The sequence below is a fragment of the Oncorhynchus clarkii genome, chromosome 6, assembly GCF_045791955.1.
Source record: "Oncorhynchus clarkii lewisi isolate Uvic-CL-2024 chromosome 6, UVic_Ocla_1.0, whole genome shotgun sequence".
In the NCBI taxonomy this organism is placed as follows: Eukaryota; Metazoa; Chordata; class Actinopteri; order Salmoniformes; family Salmonidae; genus Oncorhynchus; species Oncorhynchus clarkii.
In genome coordinates, this window is record NC_092152.1 from 2900877 (window position 1) to 2923427 (window position 22551).

The 22551-nt window shown below is 41.0% G+C and overlaps 1 protein-coding gene across 1 annotated transcript in view; it reads left to right on the forward strand.

Moving 5' to 3' along the window:
- LOC139410557 (protein mono-ADP-ribosyltransferase PARP8-like) overlaps positions 1-22551 on the forward strand; it is a 102699-nt gene that overhangs the window by 36125 nt on the left and 44023 nt on the right. Inside the window, exons 8-9 of the mRNA XM_071155846.1 lie at positions 17859-17919; positions 18237-18327. Of these exons, the coding sequence (XP_071011947.1) occupies positions 17859-17919; positions 18237-18327 (152 nt within the window). The remainder of the gene's footprint in view (positions 1-17858; positions 17920-18236; positions 18328-22551) is intronic.

Consider the following 22551-nt stretch of genomic DNA (forward strand, 5'->3'; position numbering starts at 1 on the left):
GTAAAACACGTCATAATAAATACACAATGAGTAACGATAGTTTGGCTATACACACGGGGTACCAGTACCGAGTCGATGTGCAGGGGTACGGGGTAATTGAGGTAGATATGTGCATGTAACTAGGAATAAAGGGCAGTGTGGAGTGCAATAGAGCTGGCTTCATCTGTGGATCTGTTGGGGCGGGATTCAAATTGGACTGGGTCTAGGGTTTCTGGGATTATGTTGTTGATGTGTGCCATGACCAGCTTTTCAAATCATTTCATAGCTTCATATGTGAGTGCTTTGGAGCGATAGTCATTTAGACAGGTTACCTTGCCTGAGTCAATGTCTTCTAGAGTACAATACAAGGTCCATCCTGTTCCTCTTGCCGGAGTCAAGGTCTTCTAGAGTACAATACAAGGTCCATCCTGTTCCTCTTGCCGGAGTCAAGGTCTTCTAGAGTACAATACAAGGTCCATCCTATTCCTCTTGCCGGAGTCAAGGTCTTCTAGAGTACAATACAAGGTCCATCCTGTTCCTCTTGCCTGAGTCAATGTCTTCTAGAGTACAATACAAGGTCCATCCTATTCCTCTTGCCTGAGTCAATGGCTTCTAGAGTACAATACAAGGTCCATCCTGTTCCTCTTGCCTGAGTCAATGTCTTCTAGAGTACAATACAAGGTCTATCCTATTCCTCTTGCCTGAGTCAATATATTCTAGAGTACAATACAAGGTCCATCCTGTTCCTCTTGCCTTATCTTCTTTTGTTGACCCCGTCTATTGCCAGGTTGAAGAGTAAGGCTGTCATCACACAACCTTGTCGAACTCCAGACTTAAAAGCAAAGCTCATGTTGCTCGTTCCCACAGTGCCCGAACAGTTGCTGTAGAACTGTTTTATGATGTTAACAGCATGGGTGGGGATTCCATAAATTCTTAAGATCTTCCAAAGGCTTTCGTGGTGAATACTGTCAAAAGCCTTCTGGAAGTCAGTAAAGTTGATGAAGAGTTTTCAGCCTTCTGGAGATCAGTAAAGTTGATGAAGAGTTTTCAGCCTTCTAGAAGTCAGTAAAGTTGATGAACAGTTTTCAGCCTTCTGGAAGTCAGTAAAGTTGATGAACAGTTTTCAGCCCTCTGGAAGTCAGTAAAGTTGATGAACAGTTTTCAGCCTTCTGGAAGTCAGTAAAGTTGATGAACAGTTTTCAGCCCTCTGGAAGTCAGTAAAGTTGATGAAGAGTTTTCAGCCTTCTGGAAGTCAGTAAAGTTGATGAACAGTTTTCAGCCCTCTGGAAGTCAGTAAAGTTGATGAAGAGTTTTCAGCCTTCTGGAAGTCAGTAAAGTTGATGAAGAGTTTTCAACCTTCTGGAGATCAGTAAAGTTGATGAAGAGTTTTCAGCCTTCTGGAAGTCAGTAGAGTTGATGAAGAGTTTTCATTGCCACTCACTAAATTGCTCAATGATGCTCCTGAGGGTGAAGATCTGGTCTGTACAGCTCCTTCCTCCCCAAAAACCACTTGTTCATTCCTAAGCACTTTGTCTACAGCTGAAGACATCCGTTGTACAATAATCTTGCAAAAAAAAAAATCTTGCTGTGAATGGATAAAAGTGTAACGCCCGTCCAGGTGTTGCAATCGGAAGGTGTGTCCCTCTTATGCACCCGTATGATGACCCTCTTGGTCCAGTCTGAAGGTTTCTTTCCCTCCATCCAGATGTCAGTGAAGAGAAGAAGAAGGATGTTTGCAGACCAATACTGGATGGATTTTGAACAGGTCTGCGTTGAGGTTATCAGGACCTGGAGCTTTCCCATTCTTTAGTGACTTGATGGTAGTTATTATTTCTTCTTTGGTTGGTGGGTCGGTGTTTACGTCTAGATCTTCTGGAGCAGCTTCAGGTGTGTCAATTGGATCCACATAGGGTTCTCTGTTGAGGACCTCTCTGAAATGTTCTGTCCATCTTGCTTTCTGTTCATTTTCTGTAGTCAGGAGATTGCCTTGCTTGTCTTTGACTTGAGTATTTGACTTGAATTTTCTGCCTCATGTTAGGTTAGGCCCTGTTGTCTCTCCTCTAGGTAGGCCCTGTTGTCTCTCCTCTAGGTAGGCCCTGTTGTCTCTCCTCTAGGTAGGCCCTGTTGTCTCTCCTTCAGGTAGGCCCTGTTGTCTCTCCTCCAGGTAGGCCCTGTTGTCTCTCCTTCAGGTAGGCCCTGTTGTCTCTCCTCCAGGTAGGCCCTGTTGTCTCTTCTCCAGGTAGGCCCTGTTGTCTCTTCTCCAGGTAGGCCCTGTTGTTTCTCGTCTAGGTAGGCCTTGTTGTTTCTCCTCCAGGTAGACCTTGTTGTCTCCCCTCCAGGTAGGCCCCGTTGTCTCCCCTCCAGGTAGGCCCCGTTGTCTCTCCTCCAGGTAGGCCCCGTTGTCTCTCCTCCAGGTAGGCCCTGTTGTCTCTCCTCCAGGTAGGCCTTGTTGTTTCTCCTCCAGGTAGACCTTGTTGTTTCTCCTCCAGGTAGACCTTGTTGTTTCTCCTCCAGGTAGACCTTGTTGTTTCTCCTCCAGGTAGACCTTGTTGTTTCTCCTCCAGGTAGGCCCTGTTGTCTCTCCTCCAGGTAGGCCCTGTTGTCTCTCCTCCAGGTAGGCCTTGTTGTTTCTCCTCCAGGTAGACCTTGTTGTTTCTCCTCCAGGTAGACCTTGTTGTTTCTCCTCCAGGTAGACCTTGTTGTTTCTCCTCCAGGTAGACCTTGTTGTTTCTCCTCCAGGTAGACCTTGTTGTCTCTCCTCCAGGTAGACCTTGTTGTTTCTCCTCCAGGTAGGCCCTGTTGTCTCTCCTCCAGGTAGGCCCTGTTGTCTCTCCTCCAGGTAGGCCTTGTTGTTTCTCCTCCAGGTAGGCCTTGTTGTTTCTCCTCCAGGTAGGCCTTGTTGTTTCTCCTCCAGGTAGGCCCTGTTGTCTCTCCTCCAGGTAGGCCTTGTTGTTTCTCCTCCAGGTAGACCTTGTTGTTTCTCCTCCAGGTAGGCCTTGTTGTTTCTCCTCCAGGTAGGCCTTGTTGTTTCTCCTCCAGGTAGACCTTGTTGTTTCTCCTCCAGGTAGGCCCTGTTGTCTCTCCTCCAGGTAGGCCTTGTTGTTTCTCCTCCAGGTAGGCCTTGTTGTTTCTCCTCCAGGTAGACCTTGTTGTTTCTCCTCCAGGTAGACCTTGTTGTTTCTCCTCCAGGTAGACCTTGTTGTTTCCTCCAGGTAGACCAGGTAGACCTTGTTGTTTCTCCTCCAGGTAGGCCCTGTTGTCTCTCCTCCAGGTAGGCCTTGTTGTTTCTCCTCCAGGTAGGCCCTGTTGTCTCTTCTCCAGGTAGGCCCTGTTGTCTCTTCTCCAGGTAGGCCCTGTTGTTTCTCGTCTAGGTAGGCCTTGTTGTTTCTCCTCCAGGTAGACCTTGTTGTCTCCCCTCCAGGTAGGCCCCGTTGTCTCCCCTCCAGGTAGGCCCCGTTGTCTCCCCTCCAGGTAGGCCCCGTTGTCTCTCCTCCAGGTAGGCCCTGTTGTCTCTCCTCCAGGTAGGCCTTGTTGTTTCTCCTCCAGGTAGACCTTGTTGTTTCTCCTCCAGGTAGACCTTGTTGTTTCTCCTCCAGGTAGACCTTGTTGTTTCTCCTCCAGGTAGACCTTGTTGTTTCTCCTCCAGGTAGTCCCTGTTGTCTCTCCTCCAGGTAGGCCCTGTTGTCTCTCCTCCAGGTAGGCCTTGTTGTTTCTCCTCCAGGTAGACCTTGTTGTTTCTCGTCTAGGTAGGCCTTGTTGTTTCTCCTCCAGGTAGACCTTGTTGTCTCCCCTCCAGGTAGGCCCCGTTGTCTCCCCTCCAGGTAGGCCCCGTTGTCTCTCCTCCAGGTAGGCCCCGTTGTCTCTCCTCCAGGTAGGCCCTGTTGTCTCTCCTCCAGGTAGGCCTTGTTGTTTCTCCTCCAGGTAGACCTTGTTGTTTCTCCTCCAGGTAGGCCCTGTTGTCTCTCCTCCAGGTAGGCCCTGTTGTCTCTCCTCCAGGTAGGCCTTGTTGTTTCTCCTCCAGGTAGACCTTGTTGTTTCTCGTCTAGGTAGGCCTTGTTGTTTCTCCTCCAGGTAGACCTTGTTGTCTCCCCTCCAGGTAGGCCCCGTTGTCTCCCCTCCAGGTAGGCCCCGTTGTCTCTCCTCCAGGTAGGCCCCGTTGTCTCTCCTCCAGGTAGGCCCTGTTGTCTCTCCTCCAGGTAGGCCTTGTTGTTTCTCCTCCAGGTAGACCTTGTTGTTTCTCCTCCAGGTAGACCTTGTTGTTTCTCCTCCAGGTAGACCTTGTTGTTTCTCCTCCAGGTAGACCTTGTTGTTTCTCCTCCAGGTAGGCCCTGTTGTCTCTCCTCCAGGTAGGCCCTGTTGTCTCTCCTCCAGGTAGGCCTTGTTGTTTCTCCTCCAGGTAGACCTTGTTGTTTCTCCTCCAGGTAGACCTTGTTGTTTCTCCTCCAGGTAGACCTTGTTGTTTCTCCTCCAGGTAGACCTTGTTGTTTCTCCTCCAGGTAGACCTTGTTGTCTCTCCTCCAGGTAGGCCTTGTTGTTTCTCCTCCAGGTAGGCCCTGTTGTCTCTCCTCCAGGTAGGCCCTGTTGTCTCTCCTCCAGGTAGGCCTTGTTGTTTCTCCTCCAGGTAGGCCTTGTTGTTTCTCCTCCAGGTAGGCCTTGTTGTTTCTCCTCCAGGTAGGCCCTGTTGTCTCTCCTCCAGGTAGGCCTTGTTGTTTCTCCTCCAGGTAGACCTTGTTGTTTCTCCTCCAGGTAGGCCTTGTTGTTTCTCCTCCAGGTAGGCCTTGTTGTTTCTCCTCCAGGTAGACCTTGTTGTTTCTCCTCCAGGTAGGCCCTGTTGTCTCTCCTCCAGGTAGGCCTTGTTGTTTCTCCTCCAGGTAGACCTTGTTGTTTCTCCTCCAGGTAGACCTTGTTGTTTCTCCTCCAGGTAGACCTTGTTGTTTCTCCTCCAGGTAGGCCCTGTTGTCTCTCCTCCAGGTAGGCCTTGTTGTTTCTCCTCCAGGTAGGCCCTGTTGTCTCTTCTCCAGGTAGGCCCTGTTGTCTCTTCTCCAGGTAGGCCCTGTTGTTTCTCGTCTAGGTAGGCCTTGTTGTTTCTCCTCCAGGTAGACCTTGTTGTCTCCCCTCCAGGTAGGCCCCGTTGTCTCCCCTCCAGGTAGGCCCCGTTGTCTCTCCTCCAGGTAGGCCCCGTTGTCTCTCCTCCAGGTAGGCCCTGTTGTCTCTCCTCCAGGTAGGCCTTGTTGTTTCTCCTCCAGGTAGACCTTGTTGTTTCTCCTCCAGGTAGACCTTGTTGTTTCTCCTCCAGGTAGACCTTGTTGTTTCTCCTCCAGGTAGACCTTGTTGTTTCTCCTCCAGGTAGGCCCTGTTGTCTCTCCTCCAGGTAGGCCCTGTTGTCTCTCCTCCAGGTAGGCCTTGTTGTTTCTCCTCCAGGTAGACCTTGTTGTTTCTCCTCCAGGTAGACCTTGTTGTTTCTCCTCCAGGTAGGCCCTGTTGTCTCTCCTCCAGGTAGGCCCTGTTGTCTCTCCTCCAGGTAGACCTTGTTGTTTCTCCTCCAGGTAGACCTTGTTGTTTCTCCTCCAGGTAGACCTTGTTGTTTCTCCTCCAGGTAGACCTTGTTGTTTCTCCTCCAGGTAGACCTTGTTGTTTCTCCTCCAGGTAGACCTTGTTGTTTCTCCTCCAGGTAGACCTTGTTGTTTCTCCTCCAGGTAGACCTTGTTGTTTCTCCTCCAGGTAGACCTTGTTGTTTCTCCTCCAGGTAGGCCCTGTTGTTTCTCCTCCAGGTAGACCTTGTTGTTTCTCCTCCAGGTAGACCTTGTTGTTTCTCCTCCAGGTAGACCTTGTTGTTTCTCCTCCAGGTAGACCTTGTTGTTTCTCCTCCAGGTAGACCTTGTTGTTTCTCCTCCAGGTAGGCCCTGTTGTCTCTTCTTACTAGTCTTTTGACTTGTGTGTTGATTTTTCTGTACTGCTCCTCCAGTTTCTGTTTCAGCCTTTGTGATTTGGTATCTGTTTTTTCCCCCTCTGTCATTTCCCATGTTTCTGGGGTGATCCATTTATCAATCATTTCCCATGTTACTTGGGTGATCCATTCATCAATCATTTCCCATGTTTCTGGGGTGATCCATTTATCAATCATTTCCCATGTTACTTGGGTGATCCATTCATCAATCATTTCCCATGTTACTTGGGTGATCCATTCATCAATCATTTCCCATGTTACTTGGGTGATCCTTTCATCAATCATTTCCCATGTTACTTGGGTGATCCATTCCTTGATTATTTTCCATGTTTCTGGGTTGATCCATGATTTGCGTTGCCTTCTTCTTCTTTGTCTGATGGTTTTCTTGCCACTTTCACTGTAAGCTTGAACTACTTTCTCCCACTTCCTGTCTATATTCCCCTCAGTTGCCTTCTTCTGTGTTGTTTGAAAGGGCTTGATGGTTTGGCCCCTCAGCATGCCAACATCAAATCTTGTTGTTCCTTTTGTCGGTGGTCTTGAACGTTTCAGCTTTAGTGTGATGTCGGCAGTCACAAGATGGTGGTCACTGGTAACATCTGCCTCCCTTCACACCTTGACTTCTCTCAGCGAGCGTCTTCACTTGCCTTTGATCATCAGGTCAATCTGGTTCTTGTCTCTTCCAGTAGGAGAGTACCATGTCAGCTTGTGGATTTTCTTGTGAGGAAACAGGCTGCCACTAATCATCAGGTTATTTGTGACGCAGAATGTTGCCAGTCTTTCACCGTTGTCATTAATCTCTCCACAGCCATGCTTCCCCATTGTTCTCTCGTAAGATGGTGTGGTCAGTGCCAACCTTTCCATTCAGGTCTCCGATGACGAAGAGCAGGTCTTGAGCAGGCGTCTAATCTACTTCTCTATTGTTATAGAGCAGCTCTTTGTCTTCCTCCTTGGCATCGTTTGAGGGAACATGACATTGGATTATTGGTAGTTTGGTATGTTGTCCAATGAGTCTGGCTTTTTATTGTTAATCACTTCCTGTTCACAGGCACTTTCCCCACTGCACTAAACTACTATGGTGAAACCCCTTAAGTTCCAACCTTCCATTCCTAAAGAAAAATTCTGGGGAAATTGGTTTTCAAACAGCAAAATAATTTTTTGAAGTGCCAACTGTATTTTTGAAAAATTTCAATCTGGTTTTCGTGCCCACCACAGCACAGACATAGTCTTAGTTAAAGTGGTGAATGGTCTTAGAGCCAACACAGATGCCAAACAGCTCTCTGTCCTTGTACTCTTGGATTTATTAAGGGCTGCATTCGACACTGTTGATCATGATGTCCTTCTGGACAGACTGGAGAGGTGGGTTGGCCTCTCCGGTCCAGTTCTAAATTAGTTTAGGACCTATTTAACCGGTCAAGAGTTGTTTTTTATTGTTATGCATTTTCTCTGAGTTATGTACATCTCATTTGGCGCTCCACAAGGTTCAGTTTTGGTTCCGTTACTGTTCGGGTTTACATATGTTACCCCTTGGCAGTGTTATCAGAAAGCACAGCTTTGATTTTCCCTGCTACGCAGACGATACACGACTTTACATTTCTGTGTCGCCAGAGGATTTTTGACTTTATACCTTCCTCAGGCTAAATCAAGACATTTTGATTTTAAAGAAAATACCTTCAGTATTTACAATAGAGTTTGGTTACATCACAGGGGAGATTAAAATAGTCTTTATTCATAGAATATCTCTCTGTCAGCACCCACATGGACCTGACGTGTATGTTTTTTTGCTATTGCAGTGTAAGCATGTAAGTAAAATGCTTCTTCATGGAAAATTATGTGCTGGAGAATGGTCCTTCTGTGTGTGTGTGTGTGTGTGTGTGTGTGTGTGTGTATACATTGGGTGAGGTTCAAAAGTGCTGATGGTAGAGAGAAAGGTAAAGGAAATGTTCAGGTTTGTGTTTGTCAGCTCCCTGTACGTTCTGAGTTGTAAATCACAGAGACAGAGAGAGTGAGTGAGAGAGTGAGAGAGAGTGAGAGAGTGAGTGAGTGAGACTCAAATAAAAGTTGCTTCATACTACGGTATAGCATGCGTTTTACTGTGGAATGGTAATGTGCATTACTAGTGCAAACCACCAGGGGGCATCTTTGAACACTTCTACTCCATTTATTAAACCTCGGCTTTAGAGGCCGAGCAGAGAACCCCCTCCCCCCCCTCCACATTTAATTTTGTTGACCGTTCTCCAGTTCCCAGCGCCATATGGGTTTCAACTGACAACCATTATATACTTCAGCACCGTGCACAAAGAAGATGCCCAAATTGCTAATTGGGCTAGTTTTGCACATTTGTTGTTGTCTGAGTAAAGGAAATGCTGTAAAGTGAGAGAAATGCTGAAAAGTGATGGAAACGCTGTAAAGTGAGGGAAATGCTGAAAAGTGAGGGAAATGCTGTAAAAGTGAGGGAAATGCTGTAAAGTGAGGGAAATGCTTTATATCGAGATTCCACCAAATGCTTATTTTTATTGTTGTTATTTATTCGGTAACATTCCAATATCATTCATTCAGCAGGTTAAACACATTCATTCAGATGTTTAAAACCTATACGTATGCTGCACTCGCTTCCTCGTCCAGATGACTGGCCGCACGCAGCAAAGCAAACTGTCCAAAGACTAATTAATAAATTCAGCATGCTCAACAGCATATTCAATCTCTGCTTTTTTAAATTGTCACCCATCTACCAATCACTGCCCTTCTTTTCGAGGCATTGGAAAACCTCCCTGGTCTTTGTGGTTGAATCTGTGTTTGAAATTCGCTGCCTGACTGAGGAACCTTACAGATAATTGTATGTGTGGGGTACAGAGATGAGGTAGTAATTCAAAAATCAGGTTAAACACTATTATTGTACACAGAGTGATGCAATGTATTATGTGACTTGTTAAGCAAATTTTTACTCCTGAACTTATTTAGGCTTGCCATAACAAAGTAGTTGAATACTTATTGACTCAAGACATTTCAGCTTTTAATTTTTAAATAAATTTGTACAAATTTCAAAAAACATAATTCCACTTTGAAATTATGGGGTGTTGTGTGTTTAGGCCAGTGACAACAAATCTCAATGTAATTCATTTTAAATTCAGGCTGTAACACAACCACATGTGGTAAATGTCAAGGGGAATTCATATTTGCTGAAGGCACTATAAATCATCACATATTATAAGGTTGATTTGCTAGCAGATTGCTATTGCTAGATACATAGCAGATTACAAATTACAGATAAGCGGTCTCTCTCCTCTCGCTACAGTTCATCTCTTGTGAATTATTACGTGGATTATAATAAATAAATTATACAACGGGTGGGTCTAATCCTGAAAGCTGATTGGTTAAGGGTATAATGTCCTGCTGATAGACCATCAAGGGTATAATGTCCTGCTGATAGACCATCAAGGTTATAATGTCCTGCTGATAGACCATCAAGGTTATAATGTCCTGCTGATAGACCATCAAGGTTATAATGTCCTGCTGGTAGACTATCAGGGGTATAATGTCCTGCTGATAGACCATCAAGGGTTTATTGTCCTGCTGATAGACCATCAGGGGTATAATGTCCTGCTGATAGACCACCAGGGGTATAATGTCCTGCTGATAGACCATCAAGGGTATAATGTCCTGCTGATAGACCTCCCCATGATTCCCTCCATTCTGCCTGACTCTCTACCACCCCATGATTCTCTCTGTTGTTGTTGTTATCTATTTCCTCCATTCTGCCTGACTCTCTACCACCCCATGATTCCCTCCATTCTGCCCGACTCTCTACCACCCTATGATTCTCTCTGTTGTTGTTATCTATTCCCTCCATTCTGCCTGACTCTCTACCACCCCACGATTCTCTCTGTTGTTGTTATCTATTCCCTCCATTCTGCCTGACTCTCTACCACCCCATGATTCTCTCTGTTGTTGTTATCTATTCCCTCCATTCTACCTGACTCTCTACCACCCCATGATTCTCTCTGTTGTTGTTATCTATTCCCTCCATTCTACCTGACTCTCTACCACCCCATGATTCTCTCTGTTGTTATCTATTCCCTCCATTCTGCCTGACTCTCTACCACCCCATTATTCTTTCTGTAACATTCCACTAGTAAAGGTAACACATAACAAAAAAACATTTCAATAGCGCAGGTCTTGAAAATACGGGAAACCTTTTCCCCCATCCGTATCTACAAAGGTGTATAAATGAGGCCAATTCAGACGGCTGGCCTGTGGGGTTCGCTTTCATTCAGCTTCTTTTTCACATCAGCAAAGACCCACTCCACATTGTCTGCTTCGTTTGATGCTGTCGTTTTGAGTTGTATTTATTTGTGCTCAGTAGCCCGAGGCTATGATTGCTGTTCCGTCAACTTCTTCATTTAGCAGACACGACTCGCGTATATTCAGTCAACACATATATATTTTTAAGAACATCATGGAATATTACTGAACATTTTTGTTTCACTTAGAATATAAACCTTAAAGGTTAACAACTGTTTTAGTCAGTACAGTCCAGTAACAGCTTCTTCTGACCAAGTAGAAAAAAAGTGTATTTTTTTCTGGGTGTGTATACTGGACAAAGGAAGAGCAATTCTTAAACTATTGTTCTACTTTCAATTAACCCTCTTCTTCTTCCTCTTCATCATTCAGTTGTGAAGTGCTCGATAATCCGTTTATTTCTGGTTTCTATCACACTTTCTTCAATTGACGTCATTCATTCAGTGAGAAGAGAGACACATTAGCGCCTGGGTACCAACGCTTTTCACCGAACCCAACAGCGTTCCAACTCTCTTGCGACCGACACAGTGTATCACACTATACCACAATCTATCTCAGTGACGAAGTCAAAACCTTTAATTTAGGAACCACTGTACACACACACACACACGCGCGCACGCACACACGCACGCACGCACGAACACACACACACACACACACGCACCTCTCATGATCTCTAAATGGTTAGAGCGTTGGCCTTGTAACTTAAAGCTTTCAAGATCGAATCCCCGAGCTGACAAGGTAAAAATCTGTCGTTCTGCCCTTGATCAAGGCAGTTAACCCAACTGTTCCTAGGCCGTCATTGAAAATAAGAATTTGTTTCTTAAACTGACATGCCTAGTTGAAATAAAGATTATATATATATATATATATATTTTCTTATTATAATAATAATTGGTAACTGTTAGATCCCACATGTGGGTCAGTGTGGATGGTGATGTGTCAGTGGACTTGTTTAACTATTCTTGTGGAGACCAGAATTCCCCACAAGAATAGTAAACAAACAAAAATTTGACCAACCCGGTGAGATTTTGTTAGTCTCCACGAGATCAAATGCTATTTCTAGGGGGTTTAGGGTTAAGGTTAGAATTACGTTAAGGGTTAGGAGTTAGGGTTAGGAGCTAGGGTCAGGTTTAGGATTAGGGTTAAGGTTAAGGAAAATAGGATTTTGAATGGGACTGAATTGTGTGTCCCCACAAGGTTAGCTGTACAATACTGTGTGTGTGTGTGTGACTCAGTGTGGATGGTGGCGTAAGTGTGTGTGTTTGTGTCAACGTGTGTCTCTGTGTGTGTGTGTCTGTATGTGTGTGTGTCAGTGTGAATGGTGGTGTGAGTGTGTGTATTTGAATCTGTGTGTCAGTGTTAGAGAGTGTGTGGGGTAGATATATTAAAGGGTAGATATATTAAAGGGTGGTGATATATTAAAGGGTGGTGATATATTAAAGGGTAGTGATATATTAGAGGGTAGTGATATATTAAAGGGTAGTGATATAATAAAGGGTGGTGATATATTAAAGGGTGGTGATATATTAAAGGGTGGTGATATATTAAAGGGTAGTGATATATTAAAGGGTGGTGATATATTAAAGGGTGGTGATATATTAAAGGGTAGTGATATATTAAAGGGTAGTGATATATTAAAGGGTAGTGATATATTAAAGGGTGGTGATATATTAAAGGGTAGTGATATATTAAAGGGTGGTGATATATTAAAGGGTGGTGATATATTAAAGGGTGGTGATATATTAGAGGGTAGTGATATATTAAAGGGTGGTGATATATTAGAGGGTAGTGATATATTAAAGGGTGGTGATATATTAAAGGGTAGTGATATATTAAAGGGTGGTGATATATTAAAGGGTGGTGATATATTAAAGGGTGGTGATATATTAAAGGGTGGTGATATATTAGAGGGTAGTGATATATTAAAGGGTGGTGATATATTAAAGGGTAGTGATATATTAAAGGGTAGTGATATATTAAAGGGTAGTGATATATTAAAGGGTGGTGATATATTAAAGGGTAGTGATATATTAAAGGGTGGTGATATATTAAAGGGTAGTGGTATATTAAAGGGTAGTGATATATTAAAGGGTAGTGATATATTAAAGGGTGGTGATATATTAAAGGGTGGTGATATATTAAAGGGTGGTGATATATTAAAGGGTGGTGATATATTAAAGGGTAGTGATATATTAAAGGGTGGTGATATATTAAAGGGTAGTGATATATTAAAGGGTGGTGATATATTAAAGGGTGGTGATATATTAAAGGGTAGTGATATATTAAAGGGTGGTGATATATTAAAGGGTAGTGATATATTAAAGGGTAGTGATATATTAAAGGGTGGTGATATATTAAAGGGTGGTGATATATTAAAGGGTAGTGATATATTAAAGGGTGGTGATATATTAAAGGGTGGTGATATATTAAAGGGTAGTGATATATTAAAGGGTGGTGATATATTAAAGGGTAGTGATATATTAAAGGGTAGTGATATATTAAAGGGTGGTGATATATTAAAGGGTAGTGATATATTAAAGGGTGGTGATATATTAAAGGGTAGTGATATATTAAAGGGTGGTGATATATTAGAGGGTAGTGATATATTAAAGGGTGGTGATATATTAAAGGGTAGTGATATATTAAAGGGTGGTGATATATTAAAGGGTGGTGATATATTAAAGGGTGGTGATATATTAAAGGGTGGTGATATATTAAAGGGTAGTGATATATTAAAGGGTGGTGATATATTAAAGGGTAGTGATATATTAAAGGGTAGTGATATATTAAAGGGTGGTGATATATTAAAGGGTGGTGATATATTAAAGGGTGGTGATATATTAAAGGGTAGTGATATATTAAAGGGTGGTGATATATTAAAGGGTAGATATATTAAAGGGTAGTGATATATTAAAGGGTAGTGATATATTAAAGGGTGGTGATATATTAAAGGGTAGTGATATATTAAAGGGTAGTGATATATTAAAGGGTGGTGATATATTAAAGGGTGGTGATATATTAAAGGGTAGTGATATATTAAAGGGTGGTGATATATTAAAGGGTGGTGATATATTAAAGGGTAGTGATATATTAAAGGGTGGTGATATATTAAAGGGTGGTGATATATTAAAGGGTGGTGATATATTAAAGGGTGGTGATATATTAAAGGGTAGTGATATATTAAAGGGTGGTGATATATTAAAGGGTAGTGATATATTAAAGGGTGGTGATATATTAAAGGGTAGTGATATATTAAAGGGTAGTGATATATTAAAGGGTGGTGATATATTAAAGGGTAGATATATTAAAGGGTAGTGATATATTAAAGGGTAGTGATATATTAAAGGGTGGTGATATATTAAAGGGTAGTGATATATTAAAGGGTAGTGATATATTAAAGGGTGGTGATATATTAAAGGGTGGTGATATATTAAAGGGTAGTGATATATTAAAGGGTGGTGATATATTAAAGGGTGGTGATATATTAAAGGGTAGTGATATATTAAAGGGTGGTGATATATTAAAGGGTGGTGATATATTAAAGGGTAGTGATATATTAAAGGGTAGTGATATATTAAAGGGTGGTGATATATTAAAGGGTAGTGATATATTAAAGGGTGGTGATATATTAAAGGGTAGTGATATATTAAAGGGTGGTGATATATTAGAGGGTAGTGATATATTAAAGGGTGGTGATATATTAAAGGGTAGTGATATATTAAAGGGTGGTGATATATTAAAGGGTGGTGATATATTAAAGGGTGGTGATATATTAAAGGGTGGTGATATATTAAAGGGTGGTGATATATTAAAGGGTGGTGATATATTAAAGGGTAGATATGTTAAAGGGTGGTGATATATTAAAGGGTGGTGATATATTAAAGGGTGGTGATATATTAAAGGGTGGTGATATATTAAAGGGTAGATATGTTAAAGGGTGGTGATATATTAAAGGGTGGTGATATATTAAAGGGTGGTGATATATTAAAGGGTGGTGATATATTAAAGGGTAGTGATATATTAAAGGGTGGTGATATATTAAAGGGTGGTGATATATTAAAGGGTGGTGATATATTAAAGGGTAGTGATATATTAAAGGGTGGTGATATATTAAAGGGTAGATATATTAAAGGGTGGTGATATATTAAAGGGTGGTGATATATTAAAGGGTGGTGATATATTAAAGGGTAGTGATATATTAAAGGGTGGTGATATATTAAAGGGTGGTGATATATTAAAGGGTGGTGATATATTAAAGGGTAGTGATATATTAAAGGGTAGTGATATATTAAAGGGTGGTGATATATTAAAGGGTAGATATATTAAAGGGTAGTGATATATTAAAGGGTGGTGATATATTAAAGGGTAGTGATATATTAAAGGGTGGTGATATATTAAAGGGTGGTGATATATTAGAGGGTAGTGATATATTAAAGGGTGGTGATATATTAAAGGGTAGTGATATATTAAAGGGTAGTGATATATTAAAGGGTGGTGATATATTAGAGGGTAGTGATATATTAAAGGGTGGTGATATATTAAAGGGTGGTGATATATTAGAGGGTAGTGATATATTAAAGGGTGGTGATATATTAAAGGGTGGTGATATATTAGAGGGTAGTGATATATTAAAGGGTGGTGATATGTTAAAGGGTGGTGATATATTAAAGGGTGGTGATATATTAGAGGGTAGTGATATATTAAAGGGTGGTGATATATTAAAGGGTGGTGATATATTAAAGGGTGGTGATATATTAGAGGGTAGTGATATATTAAAGGGTGGTGATATATTAAAGGGTGGTGATATATTAAAGGGTAGTGATATATTAAAGGGTGGTGATATATTAGAGGGTAGTGATATATTAAAGGGTGGTGATATATTAAAGGGTAGTGATATATTAAAGGGTGGTGATATATTAAAGGGTGGTGATATATTAAAGGGTAGATATATTAAAGGGTAGTGATATATTAAAGGGTAGTGATATATTAAAGGGTGGTGATATATTAAAGGGTAGTGATATATTAAAGGGTGGTGATATATTAAAGGGTAGTGATATATTAAAGGGTAGTGATATATTAAAGGGTGGTGATATATTAAAGGGTAGTGATATATTAAAGGGTGGTGATATATTAAAGGGTGGTGATATATTAAAGGGTGGTGATATGTTAAAGGGTAGTGATATATTAAAGGGTGGTGATATATTAAAGGGTAGTGATATATTAAAGGGTGGTGATATATTAAAGGGTGGTGATATATTAAAGGGTAGTGATATATTAAAGGGTGGTGATATATTAAAGGGTGGTGATATATTAGAGGGTAGTGATATATTAAAGGGTGGTGATATATTAAAGGGTGGTGATATATTAAAGGGTGGTGATATATTAAAGGGTGGTGATATATTAAAGGGTGGTGATATATTAAAGGGTGGTGATATATTAGAGGGTAGTGATATATTAAAGGGTGGTGATATATTAAAGGGTGGTGATATATTAAAGGGTGGTGATATATTAAAGGGTGGTGATATATTAAAGGGTAGTGAAATATTAAAGGGTGGTGATATATTAAAGGGTGGTGATATATTAAAGGGTGGTGATATATTAAAGGGTGGTGATATATTAAAGGGTGGTGATATATTAAAGGGTAGTGATATAATAAAGGGTAGTGATATATTAAAGGGTGGTGATATATTAAAGGGTGGTGATATATTAAAGGGTAGTGATATATTAAAGGGTAGTGATATATTAAAGGGTGGTGATATATTAAAGGGTAGTGATATATTAAAGGGTGGTGATATATTAAAGGGTGGTGATATATTAAAGGGTGGTGATATATTAGAGGGTAGTGATATATTAAAGGGTGGTGATATATTAAAGGGTGGTGATATATTAAAGGGTGGTGATATATTAAAGGGTAGATATATTAAAGGGTAGATATATTAAAGGGTGGTGATATATTAAAGGGTGGTGATATATTAAAGGGTAGTGATATATTAAAGGGTGGTGATATATTAAAGGGTGGTGATATATTAGAGGGTAGTGATATATTAAAGGGTGGTGATATATTAAAGGGTGGTGATATATTAAAGGGTGGTGATATATTAAAGGGTAGATATATTAAAGGGTAGATATATTAAAGGGTGGTGATATATTAAAGGGTGGTGATATATTAAAGGGTAGTGATATATTAAAGGGTGGTGATATATTAAAGGGTAGATATATTAAAGGGTAGTGATATATTAAAGGGTGGTGATATATTAAAGGGTAGTGATATATTAAAGGGTGGTGATATATTAAAGGGTAGTGATATATTAAAGGGTGGTGATATATTAAAGGGTGGTGATATATTAAAGGGTGGTGATATATTAAAGGGTGGTGATATATTAAAGGGTGGTGATATATTAAAGGGTAGTGATATATTAGAGGGTAGTGATATATTAAAGGGTAGTGATATATTAAAGGGTGGTGATATATTAGAGGGTAGTGATATATTAAAGGGTGGTGATATATTAAAGGGTAGTGATATATTAAAGGGTGGTGATATATTAAAGGGTAGTGATATATTAAAGGGTGGTGATATATTAGAGGGTAGTGATATATTAAAGGGTGGTGATATATTAAAGGGTAGTGATATATTAAAGGGTGGTGATATATTAAAGGGTAGTGATATATTAAAGGGTAGATATATTAAAGGGTGGTGATATATTAAAGGGTGGTGATATATTAAAGGGTAGTGATATATTAAAGGGTGGTGATATATTAGAGGGTAGTGATATATTAAAGGGTGGTGATATATTAAAGGGTAGTGATATATTAAAGGGTGGTGATATATTAAAGGGTAGTGATATATTAAAGGGTAGATATATTAAAGGGTGGTGATATATTAAAGGGTGGTGATATATTAAAGGGTAGTGATATATTAAAGGGTGGTGATATATTAAAGGGTAGATATATTAAAGGGTAGTGATATATTAAAGGGTGGTGATATATTAAAGGGTAGTGAAATATTAAAGGGTGGTGATATATTAAAGGGTAGTGATATTTTAAAGGGTGGTGATATATTAAAGGGTAGTGATATATTAAAGGGTGGTGATATATTAAAGGGTAGTGATATATTAAAGGGTAGTGAAAGATTAAAGGGTAGATATATTAAAGGGTGGATTTTTAAATGGTAGATTTTTAAATGGTAGATATTTAAAGGGTAGAATGAATGGAAACAGTAATGATGAATGGAAACAGTAATGTGTTCTGATGAATGGAAACAGTAATGATGAATGGAAACAGAAATGTGTTCTGATGAATGGAAACAGTAATGATGAATGGAAACAGTAATGTGTTCTGATGAATGGAAACAGTAATGATGAATGGAAACAGTAATGTGTTCTGATGTATGGAAACAGTAATGATGAATGGAAACAGTGATGTGTTCAGATGAATGGAAACTGTAATGTGTTCTGATGAATGGAAACAGTAATGATGAATGGAAACAGTAATGTGTTCTGATGAATGGAAACAGTAATGATGAATGGAAACAGTAATGTGTTCTGATGAATGGAAACAGTAATGTGTTCTGATGAATGGAAACAGTAATGATGTATGGAAACAGTAACATGGTCATATATTTTATATTCTGTAGGGAATACGGTGCGATTGATGACGTGGACATTGATCTGCACATCGATGTCAGTTTCCTAGATGTAAGTATGCCATTTATGCCATTCTCATTGCCTTGCATTCCATCTCCTAACGCAATGGAAGATGGGCCGGTAAGATTTGTTCTGATTTACTGGTAATGTAGTAGCGTATCATCGTGTCTGTAATATCTGACAGAAAGGGCATAGCGGGTGGGTGAAACAAAAATGTCTGAGATTGTTTATGCTTTGAATACTTAGTTTAGAAACGTAGAAGTTGTATTTCAGGAGTGGTAGGACATGTTATGATAGTAGCGATCAAGCTGAAATGGGTCCCTGAATATTGTGTGCTGCGTCGTATTATCCTGTTTTGCTTTCATCAGGAGGAAATAGCCCTGGCATGGGACGTGATCCGCAGGGAGCCGGTGATCGTGCGTCTTCACTGCTCTCTGACACAGTACCTGAATGGACCAGGTACCACACACACACACACACACACACACACACACACACACACAACCATACCACTTGACTGTCTGCATGCAGCGACTGTCACGGGTGTCGTTGGAAGTAGACCAAAGCGTGGTGAGCGTACCTTTTATTTTATTTTAAAATGTCGCGAACGAACGACACAACGACACAACGACACAACGACACAACGACACAACGACACAACGACACAACGACACAACGACACAACCGTGAAGCTTACAGGGCTAAGTGCCACAAAGGAAATGACCTACCCACACTGAAAGGAGGGAAAAAGGGCTACCTAAGTATGGTTCCCAATCAGAGACAATGATAGACAGCTGTTCCTGATTGAGAACCATACCCGGCCAAAACATAGAAATAAAGACACATAGAAAACAAAACATAGAATGCCCACCCCACATCACACCCTGACCTGACCAAATAGAGAAATAAAACGTCTCTCAAAGGTCAGGGCGTGACAGCGACATATTAAACCACACCACTGGACTGACATATTAAACCACACTGCTGGACTGACATTAAACCACACTGGACTGACATATTAAACCACACTGCTGGACTGACATATTAAACCACACCGCTGGACTGACATATTAAACCACACTGGACTGACATATTAAACCACACCACTGGACTGACATATTAAACCACACCGCTGGACTGACATATTAAACCACACTGGACTGACATATTAAACCACACTGGACTGACATATTAAACCATACTGGACTGACATATTAAACCACACCACTGGACTGACATATTAAACCACACTACTGGACTGACATATTGAACCACACTACTGGACTGACATTAAACCACACTGGACTGACATATTAAACCACACCACTGGACTGACATATTAAACCACACCGCTGGACTGACATATTAAACCACACCACTGGACTGACATATTAAACCACACTGGACTGACATATTAAACCACACCGCTGGACTGACATATTAAACCACACCACTGGACTGACATATTAAACCACGCTGGACTGACATATTAAACCACACCACTGGACTGACATATTAAACCACGCTGGACTGACATATTAAACCACACCACTGGACTGATATATTAAACCACACTGGACTGACATATTAAACCACACCGCTGGACTGACATATTAAACCACACTGGACTGACATATTAAACCACACCACTGGACTGACATATTAAACCACACTGGACTGACATATTAAACCACACTGGACTGACATATTAAACCACACTGGACTGACATATTAAACCACGCTGGACTGACATATTAAACCACACTACTGGACTGACATATTAAACCACACCACTGGACTGACATATTAAACCACACCACTGGACTGATATATTAAACCACACTGGACTGACATATTCAACCACACCACTGGACTGACATATTAAACCACACTGGACTGACATATTAAACCACGCTGGACTGACATATTAAACCACACTACTGGACTGACATATTAAACCACACCACTGGACTGACATATTAAACCACACCACTGGACTGATATATTAAACCACACTGGACTGACATATTCAACCACACCACTGGACTGACATATTAAACCACACTGGACTGACATATTAAACCACACCACTGGACTGACATATTAAACCACACTGGACTGACATATTAAACCACACCACTGGACTGACATATTAAACCACACTGGACTGACATATTAAACCACACCGCTGGACTGACATATTAAACTTCACCACTGGACTGACATATTAAACCACACCACTGGACTGACATATTAAACCACACTGGACTGACATATTAAACCACACCGCTGGACTGACATATTAAACCACACCACTGGACTGACATATTAAACCACACCTCTGGACTGACATATTAAACCACACTGGACTGACATATTAAACCACACTGGACTGACATATTAAACCACACCACTGGACTGACATATTAAACCACACCACTGGACTGACATATTAAACCACACTGGACTGACATATTAAACCACACCGCTGGACTGACATATTAAACCACACTGGACTGACATATTAAACCACACCACTGGACTGACATATTAAACCACACTGGACTGACATATTAAACCACACCGCTGGACTGACATATTAAACCACACCGCTGGACTGACATATTAAACCACACCACTGGACTGACATATTAAACCACACTGGACTGACATATTAAACCACACCGCTGGACTGACATATTAAACCACACCACTGGACTGACATATTAAACCACACTGGACTGACATATTAAACCACACCACTGGACTGACATATTAAACCACACCGCTGGACTGACATATTAAACCACACCACTGGACTGACATATTAAACCACACCACTGGACTGACATATTAAACCACACCACTGGACTGACATATTAAACCACACTGGACTGACATATTAAACCACACCACTGGACTGACATATTAAACCACACCGCTGGACTGACATATTAAACCACACCACTGGACTGATATATTAAACCACACTGGACTGACATATTAAACCACACTGGACTGTCATATTAAACCACACCACTGGACTGACATATTAAACCACACTGGACTGACATATTAAACCACACTGGACTGACATATTAAACCACACCACTGGACTGATATATTAAACCACACCGCTGGACTGACATATTAAACCACACCACTGGACTGATATATTAAACCACACTGGACTGACATATTAAACCACACTGGACTGACATATTAAACCACACCACTGGACTGACATATTAAACCACACCACTGGACTGACATATTAAACCACACTGGACTGACATATTAAACCACACTGGACTGACATATTAAACCACACCACTGGACTGACATATTAAACCACACCACTGGACTGATATATTAAACCACACTGGACTGACATATTAAACCACACTGGACTGATATATTAAACCACACCGCTGGACTGACATATTAAACCACACTACTGGACTGACATATTGAACCACACTACTGGACTGACATTAAACCACACTGGACTGACATATTAAACCACACCACTGGACTGACATATTAAACCACACCGCTGGACTGACATATTAAACCACACCACTGGACTGACATATTAAACCACACCGCTGGACTGACATATTAAACCACACCACTGGACTGACATATTAAACCACACTGGACTGACATATTAAACCACACCACTGGACTGACATATTAAACCACACCGCTGGACTGACATATTAAACCACACCACTGGACTGACATATTAAACCACACCACTGGACTGACATATTAAACCACACCACTGGACTGATATATTAAACCACACCGCTGGACTGACATATTAAACCACACCACTGGACTGATATATTAAACCACACTGGACTGACATATTAAACCACACTGGACTGACATATTAAACCACACCACTGGACTGACATATTAAACCACACCACTGGACTGACATATTAAACCACACTGGACTGACATATTAAACCACACTGGACTGACATATTAAACCACACCACTGGACTGACATATTAAACCACACCACTGGACTGATATATTAAACCACACCGCTGGACTGACATATTAAACCACACTGGACTGACATATTCAACCACACCACTGGACTGACATATTAAACCACACTGGACTGACATATTAAACCACACCGCTGGACTGACATATTAAACCACACTGGACTGACATATTAAACCACACCACTGGACTGATATATTAAACCACACTGGACTGACATATTAAACCACACCACTGGACTGATATATTAAACCACACCGCTGGACTGACATATTAAACCACACTGGACTGACATATTCAACCACACCACTGGACTGACATATTAAACCACACTGGACTGACATATTAAACCACACCACTGGACTGACATATTAAACCACACCACTGGACTGACATATTAAACCACACCACTGGACTGACATATTAAACCACACTGGACTGACATATTAAACCACACCACTGGACTGACATATTAAACCACACTGCTGGACTGACATATTAAACCACACTGGACTGACATATTAAACCACACCACTGGACTGACATATTAAACCACACCACTGGACTGACATATTAAACCACACTGGACTGACATATTAAACCACACTGGACTGACATATTAAACCACACTGGACTGACATATTAAACCACACTGGACTG